Here is a 13651-nt window from a genome sequence, read left to right as displayed (position 1 = left end):
CCTCTTATAGCAAGCCCATTATGGGTTCGGCCAGGCCCACAATGGGGCGGCCGGGTGGTGAGGGACGGGGGCCGACATATCCGGACGGACCACCCCCCGAAAAATTCCTGGGGATTTCTCGACCCGTCCGGATTCGATCCCGGTCCCCCAGGGCGGTAGGCTGCTAACCTTGACCGCTCGGCCATCCGGCCAATTGTGAAGGGTTGGTAAGGGGACTTACATTCAGCTTAAGGCTTCGAAATTCTTAAATCCGACCCTGTGTCCCACACAAAATAACTGACATTTTAACTTTAAGAAAATATCTTTTAAAATTAACAGCATAACTTGGTCGTGTAAAATAGGACAATCGGGAAACTGCCAATTCTTAAGTCTAATTCACTTTTTCACAATTCGGAGAAGCTAATAAATGTAACCGACCGATTTCCGAATAATCATCTGTTTTTCGTGTGAGAATAGACGAAAACTTATATTAGGCTCCCGTAAATCTTTGAAATTGCAATTTGGAACGCAACAGAAACCTTTGCTTTTTCTATTGTTATTCATATTTACTGCTGATAATACACAAGAATTAATCAAACGACCCAGATAGAATAGTTTTGTTTTTAAACATCAGAGGGCGAGCATCCGGTGAAAAATGCGAATAGTATGTCCCATCTGTAAGGGAATGCAGAAAAAACGTGTACAATTCTTGTATAATGTTAAAAAATTAACTGTTACTTTGGCAGCATCATTTACAACCAAATTTAATGAATGAGACGTACAAGATACAAAAAAGGCTCTAGAATTTATTTTCCTTAAATTTTCGATTTATGTATCGGTTGTCATAAAAATTTCTTTCCACTTCTTTCCCAAGACTACAGATATTCAAGTACAAAGTAACCGGTTTCAACTTATTTCTACTTAAGAAGTAGTTAAATAATTAAGCGATTAGCGAATTAGAAACATAAATAAAACCCTGATGAAAGAGCCGAAATTTTACTTAAACAGAAGCTTAACCGAACCAATCTCTTGCCGAGTACAGTGGGGTCTGATCTCTTAATATTAGATGTAATAAAGACAGAAATTTCTCCAGTTCAATGAGAGTGACCGAAAAGTTGTAAATTTTGGAAATTTCCGTGAACACTCGGTCCTAAAACGAATTAGTTAGAAAACGAACGACGGACAATCTGTTAAGTTTAACATATTTAGATTGTTACAGCTATGGTGAGAAACGTTTAAAATCTCCAACATCCCTGTCGCGTCCTTTGATATATACTAGTGATGCGACAAAAGAGGCATTTGACATTGACCGGTATCGGCACCCTCATTTGGCATGCAGACACCTACTTGGACCGTCTCTGACTCCATTCATTAACCACTCGTAGGGAGCTATTTCACTAAGTGGATTGTTTTAAGATTTAAAAAGTAAAGAATATTTTGTTATTTTTATGTACGTTTCTTCACAAAGTTATATTTAATTATAAGTTTCTTTAAAAGTATATTCATACAATTGAAGAATTTTTTGTACTAGGTATGTATATTCATTACACATTTTGTTTTACCAAGTAAGTTTTTCTGATAATTTTAGTTTTAGCCCTTATATCGTGGCTAGTGATTCAAAAATTTATTTTAAAAAAGTTTTGGCTTAAGACCATATAATGAAAAAGAAAGCATTATTAATATACTTGTGTTATCTACAATGATGAATATAGAGCACATCTTAATGGTGTAGTTTCTACACATCAGTCTCTTTCACTTCTTTGTTTATTTTTGATGGGAAAATGCAACGCTTCTTTCATTTCCCACAATTATTAACTCCTTATTATCTCTTAGAAGGATTTTAACTTCAATATTGTGGTTCGTAACACGACAAAATGTAGTTTGCTATTATAAATATTTTCACAAGTTGAGACCAAAGTTTTCATAAACTACAACTACGAGCAATTGTTTATTGTGACGCCGTCACAACGCCGGGGATGCAAATTTTAATCATATTTTTAAATTATTCAATTTAAAACATGTGCTTTCCACCTCAAATTAGTAGTGGCTTGCCCCTGTACATCATACCTTTTCTTTAACAATAGAGTCGTGTTAATAGGTCATCTATTAACTGCTTTCAGGGAGGTGGAGTTTTGAATTGAAAAAACGTAACTTCCGGTTTGCATCGAATGTTCTTATATAGTTAATTGGACCTTCCGTTCCCAAGGTTTCCATATCTGGTCTCGGATTTCATCTAACTCCGTTCTCGAGATTAAGACAGATAATGGGAATTTACAGGTCACAATTTTTTCTAATTGCAGTCCCGAGGTCACGGGTCGACGCGAACGGATTGTAATGCGGATGGGAAACATACAGCTTTGACTGACTCTCGTAGACATGACAAAATTTGGAAATAAATGTAGATTCCTTCGAAAGCAAAATTGTCGCGTTGTAAGTAATGAAGGCAAAAAAAAAAAAAAAAAATTCTTAGCCGTCAAAAAATAAAATATCATGGCGAGCGAAAGTTTTAAAGTTGGATTAACAGTTGCGGACCAAGTCGAGCGGAAGTGTCAAATTGATTAACCGATCAAATTAAGAATTTAGGAGACAGATACTTTAAAAAGCCAGAAATTCAAGGAGAAAGAATGGTGGCTTCTCCCCGGCTCAGTCTGTTTTCCTCCGTGTCGGTTTCCCCGTTGTCTAGGACTTCATTTTCGTTCGTTATAAAGGTTTTTCGGTATTTTTAATATTAACTTTATCCAGTTTGACGTTGCATTAATACGCAAAACCCGCAACCCCGACGGCGACCGACGAATCTTTCCGTAACGCGAAATAATATTGGGCGAAATAAATCGAAATCCTAAGAATTTGATTGATTTTATCCAATTAATATCTTTTTCGGCCGAAAAAGATATTTATCAACGTATTCAAACGAATTTCGGGCAATTTTCGGAGATGGTCAAGCCTCGAGACGTAAAATTTCAAAAGATCGTCTCTCACCTCTCCACGATGGCCATTCTGCACCATGTAAATGCAGAAGATAATTTATTTATCAAATTCCAAACACAAGAAAATGGTTGAAGCAAAATTTAAAAGAAAAAAAATTATAAATTAATTTTAAAAAAATAAAATTGATTTTTTTTAATTCGAATTTTTACGTAATTCGAAAATTGTTGACGCGTCTTTTAACGTTTCTTCGAAATTCGTCACGCATGACGATTCGCAGTTCGATTGTGTTTCTTGTTGTGGTCGGACGTGCTTTTGTTGTGCTTTTCGATTGCGTGCTGTTTTTTTGTGGTTTGAGGACTTTTGCAGAGAAGATGAAAGATTTTTCAGGTAAGTCTTAGTCCATATTGATTTTAGACGTAAGAATTTATTTAATATTACTTGAAGGATCGGTCCCAGAAGACATCTCGGCACATCGTTCGATGGTCGGACGTTTGCGCTTCGGATTCGAATCTTTTAGATTTAAAAAGGCAGCTGCGGTCAGCATTTTGCTCTTCTCGGAAAAATTTAAGCATTAATTTAAGCTTTTGTTTTCACCGGACTAATTGCAAATTTTCTTTTTTTACAGGATGACGACGTTGGTGCGGCTTTGGAGGAGGTTCCGGCGGAGGCAGACGGTGGCGCCGGAGGGAGGGGGTTCCTCGGACGACGCGGAACAAGTCTCGTTCCGTGCCGTTGGAGGAGCGGGGGCTCGACGAGCGAGAGGCAGGGGGTGAAGAAGACCTTCCCCAAGTGCGCGTGGCGTGGCATCCTCCCGGAGTCGGGATCATGCAACGCTACACCCTGGGTCCAGTGCACTTGGCCAAGGTCTTCGGGGGTCATCCGGCCACAGACCTTGCTGTGGCGGATGTAGAAAATGACAGCTTGTCCAAGTTGACATTTTCTGGTTGGTCGTGTTCTGCTCGTTCGTCCGCGACGGCAACGCCACCGCCTTGCCGAAGTCGGAACGGGGAGGAATCGGAGGAGAGAGCCGCCGAAGTTGAGGGATCGAGCTGTCCGTGGTTTCGTTGCTGCGGACGACTGCGGTTCCCTTGGCCTAGGCGGTGATCCTCTTCGATTTCCTCTTCTTCACCCGGATGCGACTTTCTTACCGGATTCGACACCTTTTCCCAGACGTGACTTCTTTTACTCGGTCGTGACCCACGGACTTGTCTCCTGAACATGACACTCAGGAGACAAGTCCAACAACAACGGATTTGACTCCCGATTGTGACCACATGGACCTGACACTTCTACTCACTGGATGCGACATTCGGCTGACCTTTCTTCCCAAACAGCTGTTATGAGGATTGAGCTTCCGGTTAGGGTAGGTTAGATTAGGCTAGGCTAGGTCAGGTCAGGTTTTTCACTCTTCTCATAACACTGTTCAGGAAGAAAGACTGTCTGATAAAGGTAATAATATTAACCTTAGGTAATAAATGAACGAACTTCTCGTTTTCTCACTGCCTTTGTGTTTTTTAGGAACAGTTGGGAGGGAGATCCTTCTCCCTCCCCAACTTTATCACCGAGAGGACCAAGTGGACAAGTGAATATTTTCTGAAATCTCCGATGGTAAGAACTCTTTCGTTTCATTTTTTAACACATCTTATTCTCGTATTGTAATTTACTGTTTTTCTGTTTATAGACATGCCGAAGATGTTCTTCGATCACACACACACACGCACGGACATAACATCACTGTACACGAAGATATACACTGTTTAACCTTTACTCAAATTCTCGCACTCACGCACTTATACGCCAAGCACCTCGTTCTGTGTAATTCTACACAATGAAACAACCCGAACACTCGCTTCCCACAAATCCAACCCCTGGGTCGTCGTCTTAGACCTTTATATAATTCCCTATAAGACAATATTAACAATTTCAGATGAAGATGAAACTTTAAAACTCATTCTTCAATAAGATCACACTTGACAAAATGATTTGTTAGCTGATCAAGACTTTAATTTGCATTTTTTATATGCAAATTATTCGATTTTTTTTAATAAAAAATGTGTTTTGTGAAAAATTATGTTAATTCATATAAAATTGTACATTTTTGTATATTTCATTAAAATAACTCATGTAAAAAGAAAACTTTTTGTTTTTAAAAATCATGTTAAATCAAAATTGTTTAAAAAAAAAAAAAAAAAAAAAAAAAAGCTTAAATAAAAACAGAATTAGGTGTATTTATAAAACTATTAGTACTTTTCTAATTTCATTAAATTCAAAATTATGATGAATTAAGTGAACTTTTTGTGTGATTTGTTTTATGATAAATCAAATTTTATCTAATTTTTTTAGTTCTTAATTAATATATACAATATTTTGCTTTAAAGTGGAAAAGCAAGAAATTTGAACAAATTTCTAGAATAAAAGAGAACAAAAAATACATTGAATTGATATCAATGATAACAGGAACCTCAAATCAACTTGAAATATGGTACAACTAAATGTAAATGTTTAAATAAATGAAAATTTTGCCAAAAATAAAGTAACAACTTTTAATATGAAATATGAATAATTTAAATGAGATGATTATGAAACAATTCAATTTGTACAAAATGCCATTGATTTTTTACAATTAAATGCCTTAGTCACAATCTCAAACATCCAACCAGTCATAATTTTCTTCTAAAATAGCTTTTAAATCAATCTGCTGTGAAACATTATCTATTTCCATGCAATTATTTTCTTTAGAATCCTGTAAATCAGCATCACGATCCATGTCTGGTTCTGACTCATCTTTACTATTAGCTTCATCCCTATATTATTTTATCAAGCAATTCAGTTATTGTGATAATGTAATTGACAAATGAACTAAATCCAAAAAATATTAAATTACCGTTTTAACGGGATAAGTGTTGATGAGAGATATTCCTCAGCAAATGTGCTTAAAGGTGGCAAGAGATATGTAGGAGTATTTTTAATCTAAAAATTATAATAATAATGTTATATATACATTCTTTCTATATTAATTATTAGATGTGTAAGATATAAAGAAAGCAATGTATGAAATTAACAATCCAAAACTTACCATAGTAAGTACATCTACTCCGAAAGTGCCATCCTGGTTAAAATTAGGCATTTTGTGTTGCACTGGTCCATGTGCCTGATGCTCTGCCATCAGCCTTGCAAATGGAGTGTTGGGTTGATAGTAGAATTGTTCAGAATTCTATTGTTCAATAGATAATAAAATACTTCAGAAAAGTCAAATTAAAAATTTTAGTTTTAATTATAAAAAAGACAAAGAGAATCAATCAATTACCCATATGGGCAAGTTTTGTTTAGATTCAGTTTCCTCAGCTAGCATGATCAACTCCTAGAAAAATCAATGAATAGGCTATTAGAACTTTTTCAAAACATGCCAGTCAAATAACTCTTTCATACTCACTTGTTTTTCATTCATATAATACAACTGAGAATATTTCTGCCATCCTTCCTCCTGTTCAGTCTTCCGAGGAAAAAATGTCGAATTGGTAACTGTTTCAGTATATGCATTTTCATGGGTGTATATTGGCTTTGGATTGTCTGGCGTAAAGACAAACAATTTTTTATTTTTGTCAAAAACAGTCATTATACTAGATTCTGGGTCAGTTGTCAAACAGAAAGCTTGTATCTGAATTTCCAAAGTTACTTTTGTTATCTTTTATGGATTCTATAATTCTTGTGGAAACAAGAACAGATATGGTTTTAATTAAACAAAGAAAAAAAAATAAACGAACTACATTTTTTATTTTTGTCAAAAACAGTCATTATACTAGATTCTGGGTCAGTTGTCAAACAGAAAGCTTGTATCTGAATTTCCAAAGTTACTATATTGAAAAATAAAATTTTATTGATAGAATTTCCATCACATTAAAAATAAATTATTCTCACACATTGATTACATTGCTATATTTTTTTCTAATTTCTATTCATCCATTTTGAGTATAAATATAATTTATCAGTAGCAATAGCAATATTAATTTTAAACCAAAAAATTATTCTTGTATGACAACATCACTCATGTTTTGAAAGCTTGAAACAAACCTTCAAAACAAAGTGCCATTCAAGACTGAAGAATGCAATAACTAAAATGACTTATTGCTATCTTTTACAACTTTTCAATTGACATTGTTACCCTATTTCTACTCTATTAGGACATGGTTTCCAGTCAGTAAAAATTCTTATGTATTTAAATTTTATTGTGTTTTAAAAGTATTACTCACACAATACTGGATGAGACAAACATAAAAACAACCTTATTTTCAAACCAGTACACAATTTTAATACATAGAAACATTTTCAACCTTTAAATAGACTTGCATCAGGATGATGTATTAATATGCTCTATTTTTAGAATGCGAGTTCCAATATAAACATTAAAAAATTTAAACTTTGGAACAACTTTAAAATTCATGTGTGTCCTGAACAAATTATACTATGATGTGTGGTTTTGTAAAAATTAAAATGAAAGGGTCAGTTTGTGTTATAAATAATATAAATTTTCTTTAATTAAAAACTCCATTTTCCTGAATTGTTCTTGATTCATCATAAAAAGATTGTCAAGCAATTGATATCTTCTCACAATATTTGAAATTGAGACATTCTTCTCTTACTGAGTTTTATAAAACACTGTAAATGCTAACAAGTAAAATCTTTAAGGATGACCCCTTGCAAGATATGACACATGATCACCCCCTATTTCTTCATCCTCTTGTCCTTTCACACCAAAAATTTAATAACACTAATGCCCCTTATATACAAGCTACTGTGCCAAATTTTGTTTCTTTATCTTCACCCATCCTGAGATATTTTGCAAAATAGATGCCAACACACACATCCACAGAAATTTTTTGGAAGATTACATACAGGACACAACTCATTCACCATTCAAGGGAGTTTTTCCAACTCAAACATCTTGTAAAGCTGGAAATTTATAAAGCAAGCATGATTTGGCTATTAATTAGAAATAACACAACCCTGTCACAAATCTTGAGCATTACTTGAGATTGAATATTATTATTCTAACTTATGAAACCATATGTTCATCAATATCAAATCACACATTGATTCTTTTGTAATTTAAAAATAACATTTCATTCCATGTTCCATTTCCAAACATCCTATATAACCTGAAGATGGTTACTCAAAGCAACTGAAAATGTTTGTTTACCATTAAATTCTTAAGTTTTTCTTGCTGAATTTTTGATTTTGTAAATTTTATACAAGTTATCTGATTTTGTATGTTTTTTTTTAATTAATTATTAATTAAGCACTCAATTTAAATATATTGTCATCAAGCAAACTAATATCTAATTAATTTTGTATAAATTTAAATTTATATAATATAATTGATTTAAAATTTATAAATCTTAACAGAAATATTTCTTACCTTTTAAAGTTAGCAAGTTCCATACTTCTATACATTCTTTAGATACACATACCAACAGGTGACTACACGTATCTCTACCAAATGCCATCTCACTGTAAATATTCCAAAATGATTTAATATCACATCAGAATAAAAATGAAATTTTCACTAAAAATGTTATTTACTGAATAGTTCTATCTTCACCCAACATATAAAGATTTTTCAGATGCTTATTTGTTTCTGAATCCCAGAGGGTAATTATGTACTCAAAAGCCACAGCCAACATTGAACCATCCTCTGAAAATTTGGCACAGGTGGGAACCAGGTTAGCATAATCATCTTCATAAAAACAATTCCAAGTTTCTTTGTCCTCTAAATTAAAAATATGTTAATTATATATAATAGTAAAAAAGTCTTAAATAAATAATTCTTACCATCATCATCTTCATCTGTGAAAACAGACCATAACTTAAAAAAATTATCCTCACTAATTGTCACTGCCAAAGGAGTTGGAAATTCAGTCTTAGGTCGAAACTTTATTGATTTTACTCTTTTCTTATGTGGAAGAAATATATTAGTGTTAAGTTGATATCTAAAAAGGGAAAATATTTAATTAAGCTCATATGCCATTCTGATAGAATCTATTAAATTAATTCTAGATGTGACTGTCTTCAAATTTAAAAAGAAAAATATAAAATTATTGGTAATACAACTGATCAATAACTTAACATTCCTTTGATGTTAATTATGAATTTTATTAATGTAACAAATATCTAATGTAAGAAAAACACTTGCACAAAATTGCATTTTTGCTGAAAAATCTTATCTGCAGACTAGCAATTCCATTTTCATTTAAGCTAAATGAAAAACAAAAATACTCAATCTAACTTTATAAAGCATATTTTGTTTTACGTTTAATTTTAAAAAATTTTGTTGCTCAAATAATAAAAATTTCTTTTTTAAATTAATCATTATTAAACTGTATAAATTGTAGAAACATTACTCCAGTTCCGACAAAAAAATTCAATGACCAGAAAATTCTTATCATCAAGGATTTTAAAGTATCACTGTAATTTTAATAATAATTAGACTGCATAAAATGTTTTAAACACAGAATAAACTTATACTATTTTCAAATAATGTAAATATCATATTCTAATAACTCTTCACAATAAAATCTAGAGTAAAAGAATTAAGAAGTTATTCAAATTTTTCAATAGAAATGATGTTCTCCTCATAAAAATATTCTGTTGTATTTTCAGACAAGCAATATTTTTTCAGCAACACAAATATTGATAACTATGACCCCCACATAGTCCAGGAAAAAAAAAAATTTAAGATAGTGAAAAAGTAATATATCTATATACAATAGAGCATTTAATTATCTGAAATAATTAAGATAGGACAATTTCAGATAACCAATCACACTTGGAGGGAAAAAAATAAAATAAGATGAATATCTCAAAAGACAGCTCAATAGTAGACCTACAGAAAATTGCCGATAATTATTATTATGTAGAAACTTTATAATTTTCAAAATTAATTAGATTACACATTTCCTATTGATCAAATTCAGCAAATGAGGTCTCAGATAATCATCATAATCTCTAGATGTGCAGAAAACTATAAAAATTTCAATATATTTCAAATTATATAAAGTTCCAAATAAATTTTGATCTTTATATTTATAAAAAATGTTTTACGTTTTGTCATATGACTGTTTGCATTATAATAGGCTTCACTTTAGATGATACAGAATATCATCAAAGATGTTAAAATATTAAATTTATTAGATGTTTTACTTTACATACTAAAATTATTTTATACTCTACAGTTTGAATAACTATTGAATAAAATACTGGAGGTTGCAAGTATGTACCAACCCACATGGTCCACATTGTTGTGACAACATGACAACTCACACATGTTAGTGTTTTGTTAAATATCTGTTCAAAATACAAGGTTAGTAAGTTATTACTTTTGCTTTAAGAAGCAATTATCATACCTAATGGATGTTAGAAAAAAGGTATCACCATCTTTCTTCTAATTAAGTTGCCAGTCTGTAAGAACTGTAAAGAATTTTAGACATTAACTTAGCCAATCAGGATAACTTTTTTAAAACTGTGTTGAGTTCAACTAATAATATTTTTCACAATATTGGTAATTTGATTGCTAGATGTAGTTATTATTCAATTTTGCACTTCTGTTGTAAAAAAAATATCCGTAGTAGCAACATAGAGAAAGTTGAAAGGGTTACATGGTACAAACTCAATATATAACAAACAAACATATAACAGGCTCTCTGGTGATGTAATGAAATTAAAAGATTCAAAATTAGTATGGGTGAAATGTATAGCCTTGGACAAAGATAATCCTAGTTGCAATTTTTTCACAATATACTGTAGAAGGTTTGGAAGAATATAGCCAATAACAGTAACAGAAATATAGCCTGATATATCTAAATTGGCAACATTTAGATTTTGTTAATATAACTATCAAGCTTACATGTCTGTGTGTACACATACACACAAGAGCGTCACCAGAGGGGGGCAGAGGGGCAGTTGCCCCTCCCTAGACATGCGAAAAAAATTATTTAAATGCTAAGTCATTTATTGCCTGATTTATAATTCCCACGTGAAAAACCCAAGAAGATTATGTTTTAATTAAAATAATCTTAAGCTTCTTAAAATTTATGAATCGTTTTTATTTTACCTACATACAATTCATATCCTCTATCAATTTATATTACCTTGCCCCCCCCTGGCCCATTGGCTGGCGACGCCCTTGCATACACACACAACACACACTTTCTCATTTTCCTCTTCCATAATGATTTCCTCAACTTGAAATAATGGAAATGTCGAAGTGAAGGACAGGTAAAGAATGAGCAAATATCACTCATTTGAAAATGAAATTATTCAACCTTTGATGATATTTGTGACTGAATAGCTTACTAGTGAGCCAAATGGATGAAATCACTGTAAGAAGTCGAGTCCAAATGTTCACTTTTATTTTCAGGGTTTTTTTATTTAGTTATCATTATTATTTATTTTGGGGATGTTTTATTTTGTTTAAAGGACAAAACTCCACACCTTCCCAGACAAAATTCTAAAATAATGAAAACATTATCGTGAACATGATAGACACTCATAATGCCAACACTGCCAATCTATCAACAGCATCTCAGATTAAGCAATCTCTGAGTAGAGTTAAAGAATTTTATCTCAATTTTGTTGCTGATTCCTAAAAGTCAGAGAATATTTTTTTTGGAAAGTTTGAAAAGACAATTATAATTGAGAGATTGCAAAGGAAAAAGAAATTGCTAATTTATATGTATATAAATGAGTTAGAGTGGCATAATTAATTGTGATGTCACACCAAGGTGTATAAAAATAATCCTGGTAACAGTGAAGATGACAAGGTGAAGCTTTGAGTACAAGTGAGACAAGTTTCAGAGTAAGTTCAATTAATGAAAAAGATTTTCTGGCATTTTTGGTATGACAGTTAGGCAGTTTAGATCATAAGAATTTTTTTGTTGTTTATTAGTAATTTAGTCTGAGTTATTTTTTCAGTTTTTGCAGAGAGTTAATTTTTAAGTTTGATTTAAGTTCTTCAATTGTTGGAAATTTTTACAGACATTTCTTTTCGGTTTCGTTTTTGATTTGAATCAGTTCTAGTTCCAATATTTTATAACTTTGGTGTAGTTTGTTTTGTTAACGTAATTTCATGTTTTTATTAATCTCTTGTACATAGTTTGTTAACGCATAATATTTTCAATAAATCTTTGTTTTTTTACTGACAGTCAATTATTTTGGACATTTTTTACTTTAACTGTTGTTGCAAATTAAAAACAGGCAAAACTAACACAGATTAAAGTCCAGGCCAGGCAACCAACTGACCCTAAGTATATCACTGTTTTTATGTAACACCATTATATTAAGTTATCTCTGGGCTACTGAATAGCGTGTTACATCATTAAACACTGATAACCGATCAAAGGTTTGTATCTCATCAACAGGTTGGTCATATAGAATTTTCCAGACTTTTTTCATGTATAACATCGTAACATGGTCAGTTTCCAGTAGAAAGTCTTCTTGGGAGGCATTCCTTCTTGGAAGATTCCAATGCATTATTTCATCCATCTGCCCAATTGACTGAATACAAGAGTAATCACTGAAATATGAAGTTAGCCAAAACAATCACAAAATAAATCTTTTCCCAGACTTAATTGGCTCTAAAAATGATTTTCCACTGAATCAGCAAGAAATATGTTAAAGAGCACGAAAAATGCATATAAATAAATAGAAAATGAACAAGACCCATAGAGAAGTTCATTAATTGCATTAGTGATCATCATGTTTAATAACCAATTAGAACTTTCCTTCTATAAAAGTTTGAAAAACTTACTTTTGAGATTCTTCAATGAATTTCCAGAATTTTAATCTAATACGTGGACTTAATTCTGTGTCATCCCAATGTTCGGCAGTAGCTAACCACATTCCATCACTATCAATATCTACTGTATCAATAATTGTATTTATAACATCTGCATCTCTGTCTTTAGATATGTAATTTTCACCAGTAACATTAATCTTTGTGATAAAAAGAAAAAAAACCATAAATAACAAAACTAATTGAAATTAATTATAAGGTTTATTACTCACACTGAATAAATGACGATCCTCATCTGGATTGTAAAACTGAAGACATCCTGGTTTTCCTTTTAAGACTAGAGCATGATTCTTTGGATCATATAATAAAATATTTAATGCTGAATATTCATTCAAGCCAAACATACAGTTCTGGGTAAGACCTTGGAATATTTGTTCTATTTTGTTTTGATTATTAATTAGATTAATTCCTATAAAAATAAAATTTGACATTTATGACAACTGTTACAAATTTTTAATATTTAAAATAAAATGAAAAAATAAAAACCATTATCAATATGTGAAGAAGCTATATATGCATTATAAGCAGAAACGGTGATATATTTTATAGGATATCCCATACGAGGAAGAAAATGCTGAACATCTGTTCCAATTTTCCATTTTACTAGAACACACTCTCCACCTCCAGAGTATAAATGACTTCCTAATAAAAAAATTAAATTTTTAAAAAATAATTTAAATCTTTTTTTATAAAGTTTAAAGCATAAACTAAAATTTTGAAATATTTACCTTCAAAGGAAAAAACCAGATCTTCTACTGGTAATGTATGCCAATGATATACAGATCTGCTTGGTTGATTTGACTTCAAAAAATCATTCCTATCAGCGTAAAAATTTTAAACATTTACAATAATAATTCTGAACAAAAAATAATGTGCAAGTTTCACATAAATGTAAAA

At 31.8% G+C, this 13651-nt stretch overlaps 1 protein-coding gene and 1 long non-coding RNA gene across 3 annotated transcripts in view; one reads left to right on the top strand and one right to left on the bottom strand.

The window, feature by feature from the left end:
* The first annotated feature begins 3170 nt into the window (after nucleotides 1-3170).
* LOC136981373 (uncharacterized) lies at nucleotides 3171-4819 on the top strand. Of its 2 annotated transcripts, XR_010881697.1 has the most exons (4): nucleotides 3171-3294; nucleotides 3533-4356; nucleotides 4426-4515; nucleotides 4589-4819. It is a non-coding gene; the product is annotated as an uncharacterized lncRNA (long non-coding RNA). The 2 variants fall into 2 exon arrangements; XR_010881696.1 differs by having other exon boundaries at nucleotides 3533-4515.
* Nucleotides 4820-5436: 617 nt separating this feature from the next.
* The window catches only part of l(2)05287 (WD repeat-containing protein l(2)05287), a 29809-nt gene continuing 21594 nt past the window's right edge, over nucleotides 5437-13651 (bottom strand). Inside the window, exons 8-19 of the mRNA XM_067277727.1 lie at nucleotides 13483-13571; nucleotides 13241-13396; nucleotides 12967-13163; nucleotides 12710-12894; nucleotides 8737-8894; nucleotides 8488-8674; nucleotides 8324-8415; nucleotides 6341-6582; nucleotides 6215-6268; nucleotides 5984-6121; nucleotides 5792-5877; nucleotides 5437-5711 (exon numbers count right to left, since the gene is read on the bottom strand). Of these exons, the coding sequence (XP_067133828.1) occupies nucleotides 5552-5711; nucleotides 5792-5877; nucleotides 5984-6121; nucleotides 6215-6268; nucleotides 6341-6582; nucleotides 8324-8415; nucleotides 8488-8674; nucleotides 8737-8894; nucleotides 12710-12894; nucleotides 12967-13163; nucleotides 13241-13396; nucleotides 13483-13571 (1744 nt within the window). The 3' untranslated portion in view covers nucleotides 5437-5551. The remainder of the gene's footprint in view (nucleotides 5712-5791; nucleotides 5878-5983; nucleotides 6122-6214; nucleotides 6269-6340; nucleotides 6583-8323; nucleotides 8416-8487; nucleotides 8675-8736; nucleotides 8895-12709; nucleotides 12895-12966; nucleotides 13164-13240; nucleotides 13397-13482; nucleotides 13572-13651) is intronic.

Source organism: Centruroides vittatus, unplaced genomic scaffold (genome assembly GCF_030686945.1).
Source record: "Centruroides vittatus isolate TY-2023 unplaced genomic scaffold, ASM3068694v2 contig_754, whole genome shotgun sequence".
Lineage (NCBI taxonomy): Eukaryota > Metazoa > Arthropoda > Arachnida > Scorpiones > Buthidae > Centruroides > Centruroides vittatus.
The sequence above is the reverse complement of the archived record's forward strand: the minus strand, read 5'-3'. Positions and strand labels throughout refer to the sequence as shown.